We start from the raw sequence: 25,410 nt of genomic DNA on the forward strand, positions 1-25,410 counted from the left end.
CTGTTTGTCTTCTAGTAATAATCACATATCATTGGACGAGGTTATGTTTGAATGGGTCTTGTTAAAATCAGCATCGTACTGTGATCTCAGTGACTGTTCTTTTTTTCTGTACCTAAGGATTGAATCTTACTGAAACATTTGCAGACTTGTGAGTTGATTTGATTAAAGTAGTTCACTTCTGATATGGGATACAAAAATGGATTTGTAAATCATGGCTTGAAAGAAAATGTGTATTGCCTCTGTGAAACTGAAATTTACAGAAGGCTTATTTGACCTTTTGATACTTTTTCACAATAGAAACTCCTTTTTTTTTTTTTGACCTGTCTTTAAACATGGCTTTCTTTTTTGTGAAAGGTTTCTTTTTTATTTTTCTTTTATTTAATGCACTTTAGACCACTATAAAATTCTTTTTCTTTTGCTCTGTGATTAATTAATTTCTCTTCCTGGAAAAAATTAAGAACTTAAACTCAAGTGATAGATGGTTATGTAATATTTGTGTTTGGTAGAGGTAAGATTATACGCATGTATGTTATCTGAAATGTGGGAAAACATTTCCTGATAAAGATGCATGTTATATTAGGAACAAAATACACTTTCAAGTAAAAGTCCCCAAGCAGTATGCTGGGTGGTAGTAATCAATAAAAGTCCCATAGTTGCTTTATAATATGCACACTCTTGGACCTATTTTAGCAGATTATGAGAAGGATAGAACTGAAGTACGAAAAGACTGCTTATTTCCTGAGGGGTCATAGAAATTAAGAACAAGCTCAAAAAATTATTTACATTGATCTTTATGCCTACTGATTAGGAACCTGAAACAATCTGTGCTTACTTGCTTGCTTTGCTTCACTCACAGTAGAAGACATTTTGTAGATAAAGGGAACAATAGAATAACATTTTAGATTGTAGTGACAAAAAATGCTACCCATTTGTGGTATTCATCCCAGGGCTTCAGAGGAGCAGAAAAGCAGGGTTAGTCATTAAGAAAGACTTGAAAAATACAGTGTTGGGATTTGCTTAACACCATCTGTAGCATAATTAGGGAAAGAAATGCTAATACAGAATTTTAAATCTCGGATCTGCACTGGGGATTTTTTTTTTTTTTGAAGGTCACTGAGAAAGTTACTTCTTGGAGGTCAATTACTCTAGAACAGTACTTGTTATATTTGTCTGTCATAGGAGATTCCAGAAATCTTCCTTTTTGCTCAGGGGAATATTTAGTGTGTCACATGATCCATAGAAAGCTACTAACTCTGTATCCTCTATTTAAAAGGTCTCTGTGATAGGTTAGACTATCAGGAGCTTGCAAAAGGCTTGGTCTGAACCTCTGTGCTCACTTTTCCTGGAATCTGAGTACAAAACCTCACTCCTAGGATGGAAAGAGATGGTGGTTGGTCTGTGTGTGTATATGGTTTCACCAAATCTGGGTGTCTGACATGTTAACTTAATGAGTCACATGCTATGAACTTCGTATGTCTGAGAACTGTGAGGCCTGAAGCAAATTCTGGGAACTGGTGATTTGGTGAAACTCATGGACTAGCTTGCAGACAGGAGGAAAACACAGTTGGCTACCAATAGTTCTCAGTGAAGAGTGGATTCTGTTGGGTGAGCAGTAGTGTCAGTGGGGAATGTGAGTTTTTGGTACGGTTTTTGATCTCTGCTGGATCACTACTCCCACACTCAGAGTTTTCGTGTTGCCTGATAGACACATACCAGCATGTTCCTGCTGCTGCTTGTGTATTGTTACCTTGACATCATAAGCAACTATTTGCAGACCCATCAAGACCTGCATGCAGCTCAGGAGCTGGTTCTGGTAAAAGACAGGGATAGTTACACAGCTGCAAGGCAGCGGGTCCCTCCTTCTGGCTATGTGGATAGCTATATATATATTTAAATGGGGAAGTTACTTTAACTTTAGATCTTAATTTCAAGATCAGTCTATTCTAATGTGTGTTTGTCCAAGGATGTTCCTACACAGACAAGCATGTTATAAAAGAATTGCTATGCTTTTGGTTTCATATATCAATTAAAAGTAGTTCTCAAAAGGAAACCAATCCATACTTGGATATTTTTTTGACTATTGCAAGCAGAGAAGGGTAGACTCAGTGGAATGAAACTGTTTATTTTCCCCAGAAACACTAACAATATTAAATAGCTCTATTTGTCATTCAAATTAGGAACTTGAGAAAAGTGAACTTCTCAAGAAGGGGAAGTGTGCTACATGGCTAATGAAGAGTGAAACAAGTGGAGGATGGGGAGGGAAGACACAGAGGGTAGTATTCCTGAAAAAGTGTACTTAGCCACTCTAAATGCTTCTCTGAATGATTTAAACCTTAATTTTCTAAATATTTCTGTAACCTCGATCTAGTTGTGCATCAGCTTCTAATTGATAGAGATCTCTTCTTCACTTTATATCCGCCTATATGAAAAAAATATTTAGTTTTCTACAAACAGCGTCTGACTTAGGAACGGTTTTTGTTTGAATCTGTGACGTTGCTCATTTCTTCTACGTTCATGATACTCAGCAAGTTGGTGTGGTCAGAGCAACATCCCGTGTGGTTTTGTCTTAACAGAATGTGGTTAACTGAAGTGAGAGCAAACTGAAGAGGGGAAGGTAAAATTTGAGAATTCTTTTCAGCTGCCCAATATACACAGTTTTTGTTTCAAATTTCTTTCTAATTTTGGCAGGAGATCTCTTGTGCTTTAACATGCACTTTATAGTATGGCAAGAACTGTGGATTATGTTGAAAGTTTTTATTTAAAAACACCTTAGGGTCCCTGACAAATATATGAATGATTTAGGAAAAAGTCTTGCCTTTTCATATGGAGAGCTTCAATATTTCGTTGCATTATGTTGCATGTGAGCATAACAAAGAACAAAATTGGCTGTGAAACAGGTGAATCATTATCATTCTTCAAATAGATCATGTTTGATCTGTTGTGGAAGGAAAGCCAAAGCAGTGCAAAATGGTGCTTTCCAGTATCTTTTAGCCCAGCTCTGGAACTGTCAAGGAGGACTCCATTGGGCTGTATTTGAAAAGAAAAACTTTCATCAAAGCAGTTGATATCAAAAAAACTTTTTTTCCCCACTAGAAAATTGTTCTGTCAGAAAATTTTTATAGCAGCCCTAAAACTAAAACTAGTGTACACCTCTCAGTAACAGAAAAAAATCTCTGTGAGGTTCTTGGCTGTGATTATTTGTTTTTGTTTTCTGTATTCTTAAATAATTCACCTAATTTCTAGTCTGGAGTATTTCAAAGAGAAATTGTATCTCAATTAACAAGAGCTTTTTAACAGAAGGCATTATTTCTTGCATGTGAAAGAGAAGCTGCTGCAGAAAAATGATTGAGAAATTATTATGGTTTAAACTGTATTTGCAAATTTGTATACCTTGGTGAACAAAGCTTTAAAAAGGATGATTATTCAAATAGCAAAACCAAAACTATGCTCAGCTTAAAAGGAAACTGAAGTTTGTTGGTTTTTTTAAGCAAATAAAATAAAATAGCTGTGACTTTCAGCCGTCTGAACTATTCTTTTACAGTACCAAATACAGCCAGTAGATGCCTGCAAACACCGTAGTATAATTGTAGCTGAACACCTTTAGAAATAACATGTGTAATAAGTTTGCTTTGCCATTGTGAAGGATCAGTAGTTAACATAATAACCAACCTTATTAACAAATACGTTAAAATCTCTCTTCTAACAAATATAGCCATAATGGAAATGGATGTGCAATGCTAAGATCATTCTGAGTGACAGAGTAGTTCTTGTGTGTAATGGTAGTAACATGCTCACTTCAGCTGTATTTCAATATTCCTATTTATTTATTTGCTAAACTGCATTCACTGACTCATATTAGTACGTAGAAGTGAAACGACGTAAGAGTGTGACTTTGGTGAAAATCAGTAGTATATTACACTCAGTAAACAAAAAAAATGATCCTGTGTATCCTTCATGCTTAGCATTCACAGTGGTTCCTTAAGTCCTTGTATAGTCTATTATAATAATTTATACTTTGGGAGGAAAGTTATTGCAGTACAAATTCCTTATGGGGAACTGACTCTTGGCATATTCCTGCATCTGGATCATAAATCTTAGCAGTATATCTGAATTGTCTTAGTCAGAAAACCAATTGATCAAAGCATAGTGGGGGCAGGAGCAGCAGCGTTAACTGTGGAAGCCAGGAATCTTGCAGTATTTCTGAAGTGTTACATGTCTGCTTGAGCTCCCTCCCCAGATATATAGAATACTTAGGTTAATTAGGTTAAAAGCTGAGCCACGTGGAGAAAGTACTTGTAGTAATTCCTTTTTCCTATCGTGCTATTGTGTTCAGTTATCCTGATTCCTAGTTAGAAATCAGCAGATTTTGGTAAAATTTGCTCTGGCGCCAAATAATGTTTTTTAGGGATCATCTGTCTCCTGCCTCATATGGCAGAAAAGCACAAACCTCATCTAAGATAGAGGATTATTGTTAGTAATGACAGGTCAATGAATTTTTCCAGAGAGTGACAACCCCCATTGAGTTAAAAATTAGGGATAAAATCGGTGAATTTACTTTTCATATTGGCTAGCCACTGAAGGAGTGGGTAAGGAACAGAAAAATTCTTTGGAATTTTCTGCCTGGAGAAGGCACAGTTTTTTCCCTTCTCTGATTCTATTCTACAACTATAATAATATTTATTTTTTTTTTAATTATGGTTCTGTGAGATAGTCAATGTAATTTAGTTTGGCATAAAATTGTAAATTTAAGAGCATGACATTTTGCACTATTAGTATCATGAGACAATTTATGAAGTGGTATCTCAAATATATACATTCTGTCTCACCGTGGGATTTTACTCTATTTTAGAAGGCAATAGGTGTGCACAGACCCAGAACAGTGAAGTTGGTGGTGTGTAGGTAGTGAAGTGGTTTACCTATTGATGCAGTTTTATTAACAGTGTGGTGAACTTTTAGGAGCACAGACTCTATATGTGAACTTCCTAAACATCATGGGAAGTCGTATTACCTGAGAGACACTTAACATTCCATGACAGTTAACTATTTCTATTGCATTTTTATTATAGGAAGTGTTCTCAAAGGGAATAATACTGCTCTCTGCTATAGCAACAGTAACAGTTCACGGGGAGAATAAATTTGAAGTTGTCACATCCCATAGGACTTTTGTCTTCCGTGTGGATAAAGAAGGTAAGTAGAACATGTGTATCTCTAATGATTACCAAAATGCCATGTAACCACTGCTGATAAATTATGTCTGTGAAATATAACTTGTTATATTAGCAGAAATATTTCTGAAATCCAGCCGTTTTGGGCTCATAAAGTGAACTGTAAGCTTTGTAAGAACAACTGAAATTGTTGAGGAATGGCTTGTAAAAATATCAAAATGAGAACACTATTTTCCCACTTTTCTGCCTCCTCCCCCATCCTTCCCGAGGATGAATTTTTCTGGTCGTTCCTCCGGTCTCACTAGCAGCTCTTGCAGCCTGTGTGCTCTCAGCCATCTGCTCCGAGTCACCACTTGATATAAAATTGACAAAGAGCAACAATGAAGTTGATGGCCTGAATGTGATGCTGTGATCAAAGGAAATCTGGGGTTTTCTATGTGTCTTTATTTACTGCCTTTATACTGTATTTTCAGCCATCTATTGATAAAGAATACAAATGTAAATTGTCGTGAGAAAGTTAGCATGCCTTCTAATTTAATGTTTTATCAACCTACAGCTCTCATATGCGGAATCATTATCAGTGCATGTATGACTTATTTATGGAAACAATCAAATAAAATGGAATACCTAGGAAAAAAAAGATATGCAATATGTATTTACAGCAGCACATGCCAGATCCATTATAGCTAAGGGTCTCTCAGCATTTCCATTATCAAATCCCATTTTTATGGGTTATAGCTTGGTTGTAAACATTTGCTGCAGGCTGTAACAAGAGTGCAGCATCAGTGAACAAATCCTTCTTATCAGGTTTGGCTCAAATCATTTCAGGCATTTTTATGCTCTTATCTGAGTTTATAAGTATGTCTATTTTTACTATTTTTGCCTTTCTCTTCTAAATTTATTTTTTTTACTTTTTTTATAAATTGGAACGTAACCATGTTAGTGCAGTACATTTTGTAGGGCTGTAATTTGCTTTATGGACCATTGCCTTTGAATACTATAAAAATGTTAACAACTTATACTGACTTATAATACATTCAGAGCAACTACTTGTTATACACGAAATTGCGTTTTCATTGAGTATATAACCATCATTGGACATAGTAGCCTGTCTGTAAAGCTGTTCACTTAAGGTTAGAAATGTGTGTTGAACAGGTAGTTTGGTCCTTACTGTATCCAGAGTTGGATGATGTATTCATAGTAAATTATGTAAATAACTCTGCTTTCTGTTGTGTGCACAAACTGTTACTTGATGGTATTCCTGTGGATTTGTGGTTGGGAATTGTTCTGTGACGATTCAAAGGGTACTTAACTTCTTTTCAAAGATTTTTGAAATTGAGACTTTTATATATATTTCATCATGTGTGCCGTATTTATTAACTTTTTTTTTCTGATGGAGTATCAAAATAAAGAATGCTATCATTGACTTCATTGACCTATGTCCTTGGTACCAACGTTGGTCCGCAGTCAGTGGATCATAGTGCTCATTTTGTTTGCTTTCAGTGCTCTGATTTATTATTTTTTGGTATATCAAAAATACACTATTTTTCAATCCATTTAAATATCTAGAGAGAAAAACTCTATATAATGTTTTGGAAAGTTTACGGGCATTTGGGCGCAAAAATTAATAGTTAGGTGACAGCAATGAATTAGAGCATAATCTGCTCAGATGCAGTTTAATTGGAATTAAATCCCATTTTAAAAAATACTTTTAGAGTAATTTGGTGCCCTCAACTATACTGAGATATTCCAGTGATCTTTTCAAAGTACTTTAAAAGAGCATCTATTAAAACAAAACTTCTAAGAGAAGCACTTGGATCGCCTTCCCTGTCCTAGTCTGTTGGGCTGCTATCTTCCTCTTCAAACTATTTTCTGAATGCTTAAATTAGTGTATTTGTTCCTTCTTATTGCACACATGACATTTATGTAGTTAGCATGTTACTGTTTTAATGGTGCTCTTTGCAGTGTTCGGCACTGATTGTGTCAACTTTATATATAGCATGGATAGAATTTTCCTTCCCTCCCACCTCCCCCCCCAGTATAATTTATTACCTGAATCTTTCAGAGCAAAGAGTAGTAACATACATGATATTCCAATTGCATGGGTAAAGTCTAATTCATTCAGAATATTCATCATTGAAGAATATTGATCTTAATCTGGTGAAATATCCGAACATAGTGAATCAGACTGAGTGGAACTTCATTACTTCACCTACTTGTGTTCATCTATTTGTAAGATGTTAAATTAATAATGCGTGCAAAGATATTCAAACATGCATTTTCTTGATTACTCAGTACCCTTGACAATATCAAGCTTAACCACTACACCTTAATGGAATAGATTGTAAATTGCCAAATGTTTTTGCTTGAAAGCATGGCCAAACACAGAGTAGCACTGGTGATGGCTTACCTCTTTAGTGACAGATGATATTTGGGCTCCCTGGCTTTTGCTTACATGACTTCTGTAGTTCTTTCCCATTGATCTGGTTTCCATGAGGTGAATGTGCCACCTGTCTACCACCTCAGTCTTTAAGCTGTCTGGAGCTAAGCATCTTGGAACTAGTAGTCGTGATTTTAAGAATCTTGATGATCAGTTTGTATAACTATCAATTTACGTGTTGATTGTTGGGAGTTAATTGAATGGCTGTCTTTGCTAACATCTCCAATGATACAGAATCTTGTGTTATTTTTATTTACACCTCCTCTTCAAGGTGGATGTTCTCTCTGATGTGGTATAGCTGTACCATCAACTAGCATAGCATAGTAGGAAGGACAGGAAAACTGATGTGTAGAGAAGAGTGGAGCTGCTGCTTAAGCATATGTCTTTGCCTATTTTTTTTTCTTGTTTAGAAGAAAGGAATGACTGGGTTAATACGATAATCAGTGCCTTGAAATTGCAGTCTGATAACTCTCAGTCTCGAACTTCTGTCGCCCCTGAGAAAAGCGGATACCTGGAGCTGAAAGGATACAAAGCCAAAATCTTTATTCTACTTCAGGGGAGTACTGTGTGGATCTGCAAAAATGAACAGGTAAATTTTTCATATGCTTTTTGTGAATGAATGCTTATAAAGACGATTTAACTAGTGAGTTGGAAATTGAGGGCTCTTTGTGAGTAGGTGCATTTCAATATAAATGCATATCTCTTTTTATGTAGTACTTTATTGCTGCAATTCTCAGAAGGCTTCAAAAAGCAGGCAAAGTATCATTATGTCTATTGTACAATGGAAAAAACGAATATATAGTGAGGTGAAGTGAAAAGCCCTGAGTGTCACAACAGGTTAGTGGCAGGGCTGGGATTAATTCACTCTTAAAATGTGTGCCGTAAGCACTCTACTAGATCAGAAAGCTTATTTTGTGCACTGGTTTCATTGTCCTATAATGCAGTGCTCTGGAAAGTGTGCTATACAGAAGTAGATTGTGGTATTTAAGTGATACTTCAGCTAAATGTTCAAAACCGATGTTCTTTGTGTTTAAAAACCTAGATTGGCCAGTTGTTTAAGAACCTAGATTGGCCAGTTTCTGTTGTGCAGTGTAATACTTTAAACAAATCCAATATTAAAAATCATGAAGTAGGCCTATCATTTCAGCTCCCAAGATCTCAGGCGTTTTGTTTTGGGCATGAATATATATGATATAAAGTAATTAGCTGTGGAACTCTTTAGGATGCTGTAGATAGAGGATAATTGGGTTCAATGAATGACTGTGTGAACTAGTGGAAGAAAAATCTATTGCAGGACATTAAATGGAAGAAATTATTTCTGTGTAACGAAATTGATGACCCACAAGTAGCTGGAACCTGGAGGGCATTTGGGGGGAGGTGGTGTTAACATGCTTGCCTTGTTCTCATTTTCTCTCAAATTTCTGTACAGGCAAACTCCTGTTTCAAACATGAATGGTCTCTCAGTAAGACTTGTAATTTTGGAGTTGATCTCACTTCCTCTCTTGTTATCCTCTTAAGTTTGAAATTTTTCAGATGGGCTTGAAGGGACCACATAATGTTCAATATTAGATCTTACTATTCTTTCCCAGATTTGAGACTGAACAATTCTTTTTTTTTTTTTTTTCTCCTTACTGTGCTCCAAGGAAGTTTTATTTGTCAGGTACCTCCTTTGAGGTCAGTCAACAACCAACTAATCAAAAACATGATGCAATTTATGGATTTATACTGTTCTGTAGCTCTAACAAAACTTCACGAATGATTTAGATGTAATATTTTGTTATATTTTGTTCAATATATTCATTAATGACCTAGATGAGGGGACAGAGTGTATCCTCAGCAAGTTTGCTGATGATACCAAGCTGGGAGGGGTGGCCGACACTCCAGAGGGCCGTGCTGCCATCCAGCGTGACCTGGACAGGCTGGAGAGCTGGGCAGAGAAGGACCTAATGAGGTTCAACAAAAGCAAGTGTAGGGTCCTGCACCTGGGAAGGAAGAATGCCAAGCACCAGTATATGTTAGGGGCGGACATGCTGGGAAGCAGCTCTGAGGAGAAGGACCTGGGGGTCCTGGTAGAGAGCAAATTATCCATGAGCCAGCAGTGTGCCCTTGTCGCCAAGAAGGCCAATGGCATCCTGGGCTGCATAGGAAAGACTGTGGCCAGTAGGTCGAGGGAGGTCATTCTCCCCCTCTACTCTGCACTGGTGAGGCCACAACTGGAGTACTGTGTCCAGTTCTGGGCTCCCCAGTTCAAGAGGGACAGGGAACTACTGGAGCGAGTCCAGCGAAGGGCAACCAAGATGATTATGGGACTGGAGCACCTCCCTTATGAGGAAAGGCTGAAAGAGCTGGGACTCTTTAGCCTGGAGAAGAGAAGGTTGAGGGGGGACCTGATTAATGTTTACAAGTATCTAAAGGGTGGGTTTAAGCGGGACGGAGCCAGGCTCTTTTCAGTGGTTCCCAGCGACAGGACAAGGGGCAATGGGCACAAGCTAGAACATAGGAAGTTCCGATCAAATATGAGGAAAAACTTCTTTACGGTGAGGGTGACAGAGCACTGGAACAGGCTGCCCAGGGAGGTTGTGGAGTCCCGTTCTCTGGGGATTTTCAAGACCCGCCTGGATGCAGCCCTGAGGGATGTGGTTTAGGCAATCCTGCTCTAGCAGGGGAGTCGGACTAGATGATCTCTAGAGGTCCCTTCCAACTCTGAAGATTCCGTGATTCCGTGATTTTACCAAAACTGTGTTGGCTACATGTTATTTGAATTTAAGCCTGCAGCATGTGTTTTGCTGAATGAGCACCACGGAGAGGAACTGGTCGACATAGTTGAGCACAGTACTTTCTAGCTATACTGAAATCCTCCGTCTTAATTATTGTAATGAATAGCTGACCTGCCAGTTAGTTTGTGTATTTAAGTAAAGTTTACAGCTAGATGTCTTAAAGGAGGAATAAAACCAAAATGCAAATGCCACCGTCCCACCATGAAATCCTGTACTTCACTGATGTTCTCTTACATCATTCCAGTAGAAAGAATGAAGTTAACCAACTTACTTTACAGTCTCTGCCTGTGGGATGACCCACACTGTGCTGCAATGCTCAATGTTACTGTCCTATCATGGGATTTCCAGGTATTCCGTCAGTGAGAATCCCTGGAATGCTTTCCCATGAATGAGAGTCCTCTCGTTTTGGATGTTCATTGTAATCAGCCACTTTTACCTTCAGCATCAATACTATATTCATCTTATGCCCCTCAATACTTTTATGTTCTCCCTTATGGATGTTCTGAGCTTCTTGATTAAGGGAAAAATGTGGTATTTCAATGAAGTATACAGACTTGTGGAGGAATTTCTCTTCCAGAGCAATAGGTCATTGAAAACTAGTTATGTCCTTCTTGAGAGTCTCCATATCAGGCATCCAATTTTTGCTTTCTTCCTTCTTTCTTACTCTACCTGCATATAACCATTGGGAGCATCTTTCTTTTCTCAAGTAGTCCTTTGATCTTTCTCTGTTGATATGGGGCACTCACAGCCCTGCCCAGTGTGCTGAGTCAGTTTTTCTGACTGTATGTTGATACAGAACTGTTCCAGAGCCATTCACTGTTGAAGGGTTCTTGATTGCTCTGTTATATGTTTTCAGGGTGCAGATTATGACTACCTAAAATAATTTTAGACTGCTTGCTCCCCCTTCCCCATCAATTTCCTTCTTTACAGATTTTTAAAAATTATTATATTGTGTGTGCAAGTGTGTGTCAGTTCTGTTGCTTGTGCTGCTATATCATCTCTGCCCGTTCAACATCCTTGATTTCAGATTTGCTTTAGCTGATCATAAAAGCACACCCTTATACTTTCTCTCTACTAGATGTTTATTCCCTTCTACTACATGGATGCTCTGCAAAGATCACTGACTGCAGTGCAGCAGAAGGCAAACCAAAATCCAGCCCCGAAACAGAATGAAGGTTAGACATGCTGCTAGGCTGTCAGCTTCTTCTGCATGTATGAATATTACAAACAATAGTGCAAAACCGGCTTCTTCCCAAAGCTTATTTACTTAAAACCAAAAATATCAAATGGTCCTAAGAGGTTTCTTTTTACATCCTCCATTTGAACAATGTCTCTTTCTGTATGCAATTTCTGGCTATTTGGCAACCAGAAGAAATAGCTTTTGTCTTTAAGCTTTCATAGTCTGTAATTCTTCTCTCGGTACCTCTTGTGTTTTATTTTCTAGTTGAAAACCAAATTATTTTTACTGCAGCGCTGAAGAAAAACCCAGTAATATAGCATTAATCCATTAGAGGGCTCTGTTGTTCTAAAAATCTTTCCCTATCTCAAGTTTGCAGTTTAGCCAGTAATTACTAGGCAAATATGTCCAGGGATGTCCTCAAATCCTGTTCATATTGGAATTCACTTCCATACTACAATGACTCCCAGAGATACTTAGAGGGGTTTATTATAACTGCAGTGCTAAAAGACACCTATTTAGACTTCTTACAATGTTGAAATGAGATCGGATCAAGCCGATTCATTGATTTCTGTTAAACTTGATAGAGGAGATTCCACTGTTACTTTAAAAGATTTTTCTTCATTGTTAAAAGTGGAGAAGATCCTAAGCCAAATGCCAAATCCTAACATAACCACCATGAACTTTGTGAAGTTCAGATTGAGATCAGAACATCATGTCTCGGGCCCATTTCTAGTTAAAAAGTGATTGGTTTAGCTTGAGCTTCTGGCAGTGATATAGTGCTAGTATGAAACCATCAATTTCTTTGACTTTCCATGTAGTGCGAATTCCTTAAACTTCCTCTCTGGAGCAAAAGTGAAAAATAGATTGTACAGAATCAATTTGTTCAACCTGCAACTTGCTGAAATTCCCATTTCTATTTCAAAATCATTCGTGCTTAAATAAAAACATGTCATCTGATCCTTCATGACAGCTCAAACATTGGCTTGAAATGTCAGTCTGCTGTGGTGGTGCCAGTGATAACCTCCCCTCTGTGACCATCAGAAGGACTCTGACAGATGCTTGTGTGATCTGCTAGAATATGCTCTCTTTGTTAGGATGTATTTAAGATTCACTGGTATCTAAAGTCAGGGAGGGCCTAGGTGTCACAGTGTTTACACTAGAGTTTGGCTTTGATAAAGAGAATTCAGGATCCTCTGTTACTGCTTTGGGTGTTTCTGAAATAGATATATTTACCTGGGATATTTGAGGGAACTTCGCCAAATACGAAGACTGGGAAATGGTATGTATGGCTGTGTGCCATAATTATTTGTGACTTCTTTTCTCCATGCATGACTCCAAGTTAAAATGTGAATAGTGATGAGTATTCTCTCTGTTATGGGCAAGCAATGGTATCCATTTCTTATCAAAAACCTCTTGTTTCATTTTGGCTCAGTGCTCTTATTGATTTCAGAGGGTTTTTTGTTTTGTTGAAGATTGAAAAGATTTGTACTGTGGCAGATGGAAATGTTTATTCATGTTGAGAGAACCAGTAAGAGAGCGCCTAGTAATTTTCATTTCCTCTTCACTGTTAATGGTGCATTTAAAGCAAAACTGGACAACATCAAAAGATGTATTACAGGAAGTTACATTAAACAAGTAGAAGATGGCAAAAGGTATGATAATCATCACCTACCTGGACTTGTGCAAAGCATTTGATACTGTCCTGCATGATATCATTGTCTCTAAATTGAAGAGGCATGGATTTGATGGATGGACCACTCAGTGGATAAGGAATTGCCTGGATGGCCACACTCAAAGAGTTGCGGTCAACGGCTTGATATCCAAGTGACGACCAGTGATGAGTGGCATTCCTCAGGGGTCGGTTCTGGGACCAGTAGTGATTAACATTTTTGTTGGTGACAAGGACAGTGGGGTTGAGTGCACCCTCAGCAAGTTTGCTGATAACACCAAGCTGTGTGGTGTGATCGGCCCACTGGAGAGAAGGGATGGTATGCAGAGGGACCTGGACAGGCTTGAGAGGTGGGCCCATGCAAACCTCATGAAGTTCAACCAGGCTATGTGCAAGGTCCTGCACCTGGGTCAGGGCAATCCCAAGCATAAATACAAACTGGGTGGAGAATGGATTGAGAACAGCCCTGTGGAGAAAGACTTGGAGATGTTGGTTGATGATAAGCTGGACATGAACAGGCAATGTGCGCTCACAGCCCAGAAAGCCAACTGCATCCAGGGCTGCATTGAAAGAAGCGTGGCCAGCAGGTTGAGGGAGGTGATTCTTCCCCTTTACTCCACTCTTATGGGACCCCACCTGGAGTACTGCGTCCAGCTCTGGGGCCCCCAACAGAAGAAGGACATGGACCTGGTGGGGTGAGTCCAGAGAAGGGCCAAGAAGATGTCTCCTGTGAAGACAGGCTGGGAGGGCTGGAATTGTTCAGCCTGGAGAAGGGAAGGCTCTGGGGAGACCTTATAGCAGCCTTCCAGTACCTAGAGGTGGCCTACAGGAAAGATGGGGAGGGACTCTTTATGAGGGAGTGTGATGATAGGATGAGGGGTAACGGTTTTAGACTGAAAAAGGGTAGATTTAGATTAGATATTAGGAAGAAATTCTTTACTGTAAGTGTGGTGAGACTCTGGAACAGATTGCCTAGGGAAGTTGTGGATGCCCCATCCCTGGAAGTGTTCAAGGCCAAGTTGGATGGGGCTTTGAGCAGCCTGGTCTAGTGGGATATGCCCTGCCCATGGCAGGGGGGCTGGAACTAGATAATCTTTTAAGGTCCCTTCCACCTCAAATCATTCTACGGTAATATTGAAAACCAATAAGGGGACAGGTTGAAGGACAAATCAAAGATGGTGCTTGAGACTGGCATTGTGAAAGAGAGGAAGTGATGGTAATGTCGGTGGAGGGAAGTGGAATGGATGGATGCATGTATCTGTGTGTGTAAGAAGAGAGATGGGTGCTTACCTGTCTTAGAAACACAGACTTAAAGGGGAGTGCTTTGAGCAACCTGATCTAGTGAAAGATGTCCCTGTCCTTGTTAGGGGGGTTGGACTATATGATCTTTAATGGTCCCTTCAACCCCAAAGCATTCTATGATTCTGTGAAATACAGTGCAAGATACGATATGGTTGGTATTCAGGGGCAGACTTAGAAGTCTGTGACTTTCTGGTGTATAGTGATGGGAATTTATAATGATCCTGTGCTAGGGGATTGCTCATTAGGAAATGGTCTGTTTTTCCCTAGAGAAAATGTAATCCTGATTAATAATCATGAACATGATGGATAAGAAAGAGAAACCCTTAAAAAAGAATAAGTAAAGGATCTATTAAGTACAGTAGGAAGTGTCTAACAATGGAAGGTGAACAGAGAAGAGTAGTTAAATGAAGTCCTGAAGATGAGTAGTAATGATCATTTGTCATGCTAAAGCAGCATGAGAAAGCCTTTTAAACGTATTTAGATATTTCGTTGTATCATCATGATAATATTTGTGAATATGGAATGAGTCCAACATGATGGCAACAGCAATATGAAAGAAGAGTTGGGGAGAGGAGGTGAATGTAAGTTGAGCAGAAAGCAAAATAGTTACTAAAAAGATTTTGAGATCTAACGAGGAACTCTAGCAAAGCAACTGACAGTTTTGGAAATGAAGCTAGGGAAAGAGGTAGGGGATTAAAGGCCATGAAATAAAGTGGGAGGAGGAATGGGAAGACCTTTCAGATAGTTGATAGACAGTAAGTGAGAAGAGAGATAAGTGCCTGATACGTACTGCGATGGGGCAGTGGAAGGTGTAAGTATTGACAACGAGAAAACCTGAGACAGTGTCATCTGTGTCATTGTGTTCCCCGTCCCCTGTCCTCATTGCCCCTGCCCCAGGAACATGTGTCTTTTTGGAGATTTTGTGGTGATAAGCTGTTATTTGTAGTAATAACTGGGAAGCTCTCTAGACAAAGAATTCTCTACTTGATTGCTGGTGTGGACTATGATCAAACATGTTTATAAACATATGAATGATTGTCACCTGGAATGCTTTAAATAGGTGGAAGTGACAGAAAAAGTTTTTGTTTTAAAATATATTGGTGACTTAAAGTGAAAGCAAGTGACCCAGCCTCTTTTAAATACAGTTGTTTGCATCAAGCTGTAACTGGGATGATAGATTAAGGTCGTATTCCTAATTTTCCAGCAGTTCCTTGGCAAGAAATTAATTCCAATCATCTTCCATACTAAAAACCATAGCAAAGATCAATTGCTGTGCATGACATCAGAAACAACTAAACAGGAAATAACTCAAAATTCTGTAAAAAGGTTTGTTCTAGCTTGTTGAGCATATTAAAGAACATGGAGAAGGGCATAAACAGGAATTCTATCAAAGAAAAGTTAAAAAGTTAATGCTAAGCTCTTCTATGTGCAGTTAAACATTGCCTCTGTGAGGACTTTATTTTTCTTGTTCATTTGTTTTTATGCTATTAAGATCTCATTGAGATGTAAGTAGACCTAAAGCAATCATGAAACATGGGAGAAAGCCTAACACTTCCGCAGCAAAGAAAAGCTTCATGATTAATTTGATTTGGGGTGGAGGGCAGGGAAGAAAGAAAGAAATGACAAAGTTATCAGCTTCTCAGAATGCTCACTCAAGCTTTCTGGATGACTACTATGTACACAGCCAGCAACCTTGATCATGTAAAAATTAACAGTGAAGAAAAGTAGGATTTGTTTGAATTTTATGAAGAAAAAAGATTTTTACAGACTTTTACACAGCACGTGTAAAGAATTGAAGAAGGTTTTCAATCTACTTGTCATAAGGTTATTTCCCTATTAATGCAGTATTGGGGAAATCGTTTCCCTCTAAGAGTACTGGAATTATCTGGGAGCAGTATCCATCACTATACGTTACTTGCATTTAAGAACTACTAGCTTGGCTTCAAATCCCACGGTAAAATAATCTATTGGATCAAAAGCCTTAAATATAAAAAGCAGAGCATCCTTATGTGTACTTTCATTTCTAATGGTAGACCGGGTCTGCATTTATTCATTTATTTTAAATCAATGAACGGGTAATTTCTGCATTCACTGAGCCTGCAAGATTGTACAATCAGTGTGTGTGCATGTATGTGTATATACACCCTTAAATAATGGAGTGTTTTCTTTTTTTATATGCACAACAAGAAGGTTTGAAAAAAGTGGAAGTATTTTTTCAAGAATAGTTAGATCTTTCTTCTTTCAATAGCTCAATATACCGTGGAATTAAATGCAGCTAGAACATTGTTTTGCACCTAGCTGATTCCTGTTTAATTGTAAACATATCAGTCAGTTTTCATAAGTAGGCATGCTGAAAAGCTACTCAGTAGCTTTGGTTTGCTTTTTCTCCTTTAAATTTGGGGAAAACACATTTTTTTTTTTTTTTTTTTTCTGTCCATCTGTTACTTCTATGCATTTGCCATGCTGGTGACTGAAGTAACTTTAAACATACCAGTGGCAACACTGATTACTTTTTTTTTTTTTTCCTCAGCCTGGGTCCTTTACTTCAGGTATTAAACTAATAAGGAAAGCTGAAATATTAATAATTATGTAAAGTTACAAAGCTGTTACAACAGGGAAGAGCTCAGCATTTCTGAGGCAGTGTAGACAACACATCCTCACTGAAGTGTTCATTCCACAAACTTAAAGATAGGTGCAAACATGTGTTATGTGAATTCCATTTCCTAATTAGTTAAAAATGCTATGATATGTCATTGCAAATTTTTAATTATTTAGCATGTATCTTCTGTTATCGACTTGCCAATTTTGAAATGTTACAACTCAATTAACTATATGCAGTTTATGAATTTAATCTTTAATTGGTGTGGCAGAGCTCGGACAAGTAATGTCACAAAAGGATTTATTTTTTTTTAGTACATGGCCTGTATGATAAAGAGCTAAGTTGTATGGATATCCTTCTGTGAAAGCTGAACTTTACAGAGAGGTGAGACTATTCTTTTGTCCAGTCTGAAGTGGAAAAGCAGTATTCTTGAAGCCTTTAGGATTTGTCTAATCTATGAGGAGTATGATCAGATGAGCACTGGCAGTCACATTATGATGATTAAAATGTACTTCTTGGTTGCAATACTAACTAAAATGGATTAGCATGCACTAGCAGGAGACCAAAGAGTATGCCTGCAATTCATTAATGTGCCTTGTAACTGACACTATAATGTCTAGAACCCCAAGCACTTAAAAGCAGGTGATTGATCATAATGCATTTAACTTGCAGTAGCTGAACAAGCAAGAAAAGCACAATGTTCATAAAGAAAACTGTTTTGACGTTCAGGGATTTCTGTTGTTAGTTCATGATGGCTTTTCAAGATCGGGTGGTCTCACTTCAATCTCTGTTGGAGTTTGTCAGGGTAAGGACCACTGGGATTCGTTTAATAAGCCCAGAATTTGTAGTCATCCCCCCGCCTTTTTTTTTTTTTTCCTTCATACTCTTTCACCACCCACCTTTTTTCATTACAAACACTTAATCAAACAGTGGACACTTGCTCCAGAACTGTTGTTTTCTGCACAGTGTGCCCTGGAACTGTAAACGGCAGTTGAGAGACAGCAGACTGGAGTGGATACTGGACTACTAAATTATTAGGCCGTTTGAGTTGTCATCAGTTATGCAAAGTGGATGGTTTAAAATATGCATTATAAAGATGATTCTTAAGATACTGAGAACTTTAATATCATTGTTGCTTAAGTGACATTTTAATCTTGTGGACCTTAGATAAATTGCTTTTCATTTGTGCTGGTTTCTTTGTGTTGTTTGGAGCAGTATGGCATTGTTCAGATAATAATAAAGCATTATGTTCTTTACTCCACTATCTTATATCTACAAGCTTTATTCTAAATAAATGCACCATTCTTACAGCATAAGGAAGGAAATTTATGATTTACAGCATAGTAAGAATGTGGGGAATACCCCAGTGTGCTTTCACAGCAATAATTTCTGTCCCTGGTTAATAAATTGCTAGGCCAACAAATTTGAACTTAATCAACTCAAACTGAATTATTGCCTCATGAAACACTTCAATGCCATTGTTATTAAATGAAATTCTCCTCTTAAATATTTTGCATGCAAAATAATACCTTCTTAGAGATGGCATGTTTTAAAATTCATTCATTAAAAATCAATATCTTCCTGATACTTCCAGAAAACTTCACTCAAAATTTGATTCTGTCTCAGTATGTGGGTCAGAACCCCCCCAGAGATCCATCAGAATGGTTGATGGATATCTAACACTTTTAAAGAAACGTTTGAAAAATGTTACATGCACTGAATTGTAGCAAAAATCAAACTTTGTTATCTTCAGTTAAGGTGGAAGGCTGCCAAAACAATTGGCATTGGGCAGCTGGAGGACCATGTGAACAGGCCTGGACAGTGGTTGAGAAGGAAAATATATTGAGGTTTAATAAGAGAGAAGATGGAAAGCAATGATTCAGGAAATAAAAGGTGGAAATGCTCTTGTTTGTATTTTAGATGATGCTTAGTGATATTAGTGTGTTTTGAGCTTTTCAAACAACTTTAATTTGCAATGAGAGACAAGTGTATTTTACTCATGAAGATAAACACTTTAATTATTGACTTTGACAATTCTTTTGGGCATTCTGATATCTAATATTTAATTGAGTATTACAGCTCCTGTCCATTTCTTTGTTTAAGGTGAGTTAGTCAATTAAATAAAAAATAAAAGTACTGCTGTCCACTGGATATGACTCCATTTTGACTATGGCAAAATTATTTTCTCTGTCTTGTACCATCCAGCCTTTTCAAGTAGCACAGGTTTCTATACTCCGCATCTAGGCAGAGAGGAGTCTATATCCCCTATCCTGCATTTGTCCATGTTTATACATGTCTACAGTCTTAAGTCTGCTATGCAGAGCTGTGTTAGAGGTATGTGAGCAAGATTTAAAAATGGTTCTTGAAGCAGGGTGGCTGCATCAGTGTAGTTACTCTGGGTTCGTATGCTGCTTCCTGTTCCACAGTCAGCCTGTCTGGCACTTGTTCGAGAGGCTCTGCAGGACATTGTGTGATGATGAGAGGTGTGATGTTTTTTCCAGCCGAGGGCTGTAATTCCTTGCCATGGGGTCATAAAGAAGTTCAAAGACAGATAAAATGACAGCAGTCAGCAGCTCAGTTCCTGCAACACAGGAGTAATTGCAGCCCATTATTACAATTGACTCTCGCTTCTCTCCCCTGAAGGAACTGAGCAGCTGCCAATTTACTGGGCTGCAAGAAAACTGATGAGCCAGGAGATGGGGGTCATAACGAAAGTTGAGAAACTGATCAAGGGAAAATTCATTAGTCATGAGTAACCATAAGAGAAGAGAAGGAGACAGTGCTAACTGGTCATCACTGATGCCCGGGTGGGAGATGGATTCTGACTTCCAGGTTGGTTGGTTTGTTTCACCTTGCACTTCTATTTTTCACAAAGAGGAGCGAGGGGGGTTCTAGCATCTTTTGTCTGATTTTGTTTAAATCAAACCAACCACACAGCAGAGGTACCTGCCGTTTCTATGTGACTTACCTAGTAAGGGCTTATTTCACACTGAATAAATACATCAGCTGTTTCTCTGTGTGTTTTCTGTGAGCTCTGTAATCATTCCTGTGCATTAGGTATTTACAGGTGTCTCACTTTCCTTCTACCACTAAAAAAGGATGATACATAACTTGCTTTGTCTCTGCTGTTTTATTTAATGCCAATGTGCAGTTGGTAAAACTTAGAAGCCTGATTTCAGGATGATCTTAGGTACTTGCACTTGGTTATGGTAAATGTGTACAACTAGCTGTTTAGATGTGAAACCTGTGTGTCTTTATTGGTGTTCTCAGCAATATATGCTAATGCAGAAATTAAAGGGTTACATCTACACAAAGCTCTGTTTTGGAGGCTTTGTTTCTTCATCTTTCTCTCACTGATGAGGTATGTAATATCAGAAACATATCTCAATATATGCAGATGTAGCTGTACTGGAATTTTACAGGGAGAATTAAAAATAAAGGTTAATAGAGTGCACCGTAGGTACAAAACCAGAAGATGTTATCTCATCACAGTTCTGCATGATTCTGTGGTGCTGGTTGTTCAGGTCTTCTAATTGTGCAGGTCTTTCATCCGCAGACCTAAATTTCATTCTCCCACACTGCAGGGAAATGTATTTTAAAATTAACCTTAAGAGGTCTGTGAAGATTTTGTTCTAGCTGCATGTCCTTCTAAATGGAAAAGTTAAAAGATTCATTGTTAGTATATACAGGGCAGTTTAGGGCTTACAAACAACAACTTTCCTTAAACACAGATACCTGAGGTGAATCTCTAGCTCTCTGAATGCCAGTTGGAGCTTTGCCATTAATGTCAGAGTGGCCAGTTTTTCATTTTTAGTCCAGTATTTTGTTTCATTCCTGAATTCCTGTTCATCCTAGTTTCTTAAATGGCGTGGTTGTGCTGGGAAAATATACCTTCTCTGAACTTCAGTGTGTTTGCAGATTGCAGCTGCCCATTCTTGCTAAAATAGAAGAATTTTTTTGGAAGATTTTCTGTTCTTGAACGTCATTGTAGAATGCTACAAGTCTCCTCACCTGCAATTGGTACAAGATGGCGCTGATGGGTTTATGAATATCCCAAAATGGAGTGATTTTATTATTCTAATTCTGTTTCTATTTTACTGTTTGTGAGATTTTCTTTTACAGTGTTACCTTGATCAAGCCTTTTCAATTTTGATGTGACTTTTGTGTGATGAAATGTGCCTGCATAGCTTCAGTTATGAGCTTTTTCATAGCTGTGCTTCACCATGACATGAAACGGGTTCAGTTTGCTGGTGTCTGGGTCAGGATGTTGCTGTTAGATCAGCCTGTAAATCAGTGCTTCACTTTTTTTGTCTCTTTCCACGAACAAAATGCCACTGTAGGTGCTACTCTTTACTTTACTAATCTCTCATTTGTAAGACATCTTGATTTATCTGAACATAAAAAAATATTTTGAAACATACACATGTTACTGTTATTTAGTATTGCATGGTTTTGAAGGTTGTTCTAATAGAACACTGAGGAAATAAATTCGTAAACTTGCAAAATGTGAAAGTTAAGCTTCTATTGCTACATTACTCGGTTTATTAACGGTGTTAGAATAACAGTTTAAGTAGGGATTGAGGCCTGTTTCTTCACCCCAAGAATGTGCTCTGAAACAGAGTTAACATTGCTGTTGGCAAGTTTTGCTTTTTCAGGGTCTCATTAAATTCAGATGAGCAAGATTTATTTCTTCCTTGAGTAAAGAGATGGATGGGAGTGAAAGACCTGAGAGGTGAAAAGAACGCAGGAGACAGGTGGAATCATTATGCTACAAGGGAGCCGCGTGTCTGTAGTTTATTCTGGGACCTACAAGACCTTCCTGTATTGTTCATTGTGTGACAACAGGAAGCTCAGTGAAACAAACAGAAGATAAATGTAGAAAAGGTAAACGGAGATAATTTGTTAAAGATCATGTACTTTTTAGTGCCCTTTCTACCAATCAGATCTCTAGTTAGTAACACGGAATATGACGATTATTCTAGAGAAGTATGTTGTGGGGTTTTTTGAAGGATTGGTGTCCAGTTTTTTAACTTTTAATTTGTCATAGTTTTTTCTTTGGAATGTGGCAGCTCCATATTTTTACTGACCGTTTGTATTTTTCTGTTGGATGTTAGCCTTGGCTTCTCGTTAGCAGAAAATAATTTTATTGCAAGCTTGAATTTACTTGATTTTTACATAAGGTGCTTCTAGTTCGTAATTTTTGAGTTTTGCAAGACTGATATTCATAAAAATTTAGACTGTTTTGTTAATTAAGACAAAGTCATTTTGGTTTTGTAAGGCTATATTAATTCTAGAATCAGTCCTGAAACCTGACTATAGTGCAGATGATTTAGAGCTGGGCCCTTGTTTAATTTTTGACTTATCATAAAAATAATTGAATAGCTTCTCTGTGACTGTATGGGGTTTTTCTTTGAGTTGTGAATGCCTTTAGTTAAATTGTGTAGCTGTCATGGTTGCCCTTCTTAGCTTTAATCATTGTACAATCAAATTTTTTTTTTAAAATCACTAAAAACAAATGACAATGGCTTTTATATGAACTTATAATAAAAATTATTTACGATGGGTTTACTAGGAGCTCAGTAAACACTTCAAGTATTTAATACTCAAGCTATTTCAGTATTTAAGTAGTGAGAAGTAGATTGCTTATTTGTAAACTGCATTGATATGTGAAGCTCTCTTATATATCTACATTTTTACTAACAGTGTTTTCTTTATGTGGAATCATACCTCATGACAAAAAGCGTAGGCAAATGTGAAAGCAGTAGCTATTAAGCAGTAGCTGTATGTGTGTCCATTAGTGATTTTTCTTTATGAAAAATCAAAATACTTTCTGTGTATTCTTCAGCTATTTCCATCTTTTTTTTGTCTCATAAAGACAATTTAGTATGTGTGAATGTAAGGCCAGCAAAGAAAATATTTTCTTTAAAAACAAAACTAAATGAGCAAAAAAAAAAACCCGAACAAAAAAAATGCCACTCTATGCCTCCTCTAAATGTGAGGAGGATGTCTTCTCAAGAGAGGAAATGCTGAAATGACTGACTGATTTAGGAAAGATTCTTGCTTATCAAAAGCTTACCAAAAAACATTGCCGTTGTCATGGCATCAGCCCTCTCTTGGTCCAGGCACAGAAGAATGTGTGGCAAAAACGTTGGTGCTGCTGTCTCTTCACTGTGAAGTGGGAAGAATTCACAAATCATAGCTTGGTCTCCTTAGGTTTCTCATTCTAGGTGATACTGGGAAGCTGCGGCTTTATACTGGCTTCTAGAAAATGTCTGTACCTCCCTGGAGTCTAAGGCAAATTGTTCAAAATTATTGTGCATGCATGCACACATTGAAAATACAGTTCTACTAAATATGTGTTTATGTCTTTCACAAGAAGAAAATTTATTTTGCTATTTTGGTTCTGATATTTCAAAAGATTCTGAATTTAAAATTTTAAGCAAATCTGAAATTTGATGGAGTTTAGTGTCTCCTTTCTGCTAGGGTGAACATTTATTTAACAGATGAGAATTTATACCATCTGACCAAAAAGTTTTGTGTGGGTGTATACTTTCCTTAGCTTATTATTTGTTTTTTCTCTTAAATTGAAGATCATAATGTCACTTGTTAAAGTGCAGCTTTTCATGGCTCTGCATCTAAAATCTCCCTAGCTAGAAAAAGTACTGTTAGCACAATTCAGAGCTCTCCATATTTCATTAAAAAACTCCAAATAAGAATTTTTTTTGGTGTCTTTTGTTGCAACTTGCCTCATCTCAGAAGGGCCATTCAGTTTGATAGGATTAGAAATCTGAAATGTTAGTTTTATTAACATCAGCAGGGAAATCCCATAGTGATCCACCTATGATAAAATGGGGTATGTTCAAAATTTAGGGTATTTGGAAAAACCATAGATGCTCCCACCCCCCCTTTTTTTTTTTAAAGCCTTTTTTTTTTTTTAAGATGTGAAAATGTACATCATAATTAATCCTATTTGCTTAGGCACTTTAAAAAAGTGTTGAAACATTTTCTTTTTTCTTTTTCTTTTTTTTTTTTGACATTAATTATCCTTTGTAAACACCTTGAATTTTGCAGGTTACTTGGAGATTAATGAGTAAAAAAAACCTTTGGAAAACTTTCTCCATCAGGAAATGTTACTTTTGCTAATAGTTATTGAAGGAGAAATTTTGGATTACCTGTGAAATATGATGTCACAGAAGTAAACTCTATTTTACCAAAGTGGGAGGTAGTAAATTAAATAAGTTTCTATACAGACCGTGAGGACTAATTGTCTTAGCACCTTACTGTTTGCAGTCAGTAAGTAAAAGCATTGTGCTTGGTCAATGATACTTTTTACTGGTCAATGTCATATTTGTTTATCTTCACAGGTAAATGTGAAGGAAAGCAGGAACTCTGTTACTTGGAGATTTTCTTGGTTCATTAGGGCATCTATGCCAGTGGGGGTATCGTACCAGTTTTTTCTATTGTACAGTGATAACTGTACAAAAAGGTCTATAAAGACATTCATCAATACTGCATGACCACTGTTCTTGATTTTAAAATATCATGAAAACATCCACAATCTGCCCTTCCTCTAGGAGTTCAAGCACATTGGTAGCAGTTTGTCTGGACTATGAATACATAACAAGGTCTTCGGTGTGTATGTAAAGCTTCAGCAAGAAAATTATAAAGATGTGAATCCAGAAAACCATAACTGGACGTGGTACTTCTAAATTACACAGATACTTCTGGTCTCCAGAGAACGGTCTTGATAAATCTTCCAAGAAGGCTTCCAGTTGTGAAGCAATTCCAAAAAAGAGTCCAGATGGCTACTTAAAATTTCAGTAGTTATAGCTATGTTTAAAAATGTCCTTGTATCAACAAGAGGTGCCCACGGTGCTCATTACAGGGGAAGTGTTTAAAAGTATTTGTGAGTTTGAGATGGTTGCTATAGGGATACCTGTTTCAGCAAAATGGGGGGGGGGGGGGGGGGAATCATAGGCAGGTGGAAGGGGTCAAACAATAAAAGTGAGGAAGACTGAGGAATTTGCAGGTAATAATAGGTCTCATATATGTTAAACTGGCATCCATTTAGGATGAAAAATGCGTGAAGCAAGTAGCAACAAATGAACTCTGAAATAGAAGGAATTTCCACATGCTATGAGTTGGGTATCTTAAGGAACGCTATTGTCTCTCTTAATATGAGGCAATATTCTAAATAGCCATTGGAATAAGAATAAAAGTGAAAGCCTTGAATATAGGCTGTACTTGCTCATGACAGGCTTTGAATTTTACTTACATG

General features: G+C 37.6%; 1 protein-coding gene across 4 annotated transcripts in view; it reads left to right on the forward strand.

Annotated features, from left to right (window-relative positions):
- ARAP2 (ArfGAP with RhoGAP domain, ankyrin repeat and PH domain 2) overlaps positions 1-25,410 on the forward strand; it is a 137,285-nt gene that overhangs the window by 25,392 nt on the left and 86,483 nt on the right. For all 4 annotated transcript variants that reach the window (XR_008466694.1, XM_054203474.1, XM_054203473.1 and 1 more), the window contains 2 exons: positions 5,067-5,187; positions 8,016-8,194. Coding sequence is in view for 3 of the 4 variants with exons in the window: in XM_054203474.1 (XP_054059449.1) it covers positions 5,067-5,187; positions 8,016-8,194 (300 nt within the window). In the remaining variant the exon portion in view is untranslated. The remainder of the gene's footprint in view (positions 1-5,066; positions 5,188-8,015; positions 8,195-25,410) is intronic.

This window comes from Rissa tridactyla, chromosome 5 (genome assembly GCF_028500815.1).
Source record: "Rissa tridactyla isolate bRisTri1 chromosome 5, bRisTri1.patW.cur.20221130, whole genome shotgun sequence".
Lineage (NCBI taxonomy): Eukaryota > Metazoa > Chordata > Aves > Charadriiformes > Laridae > Rissa > Rissa tridactyla.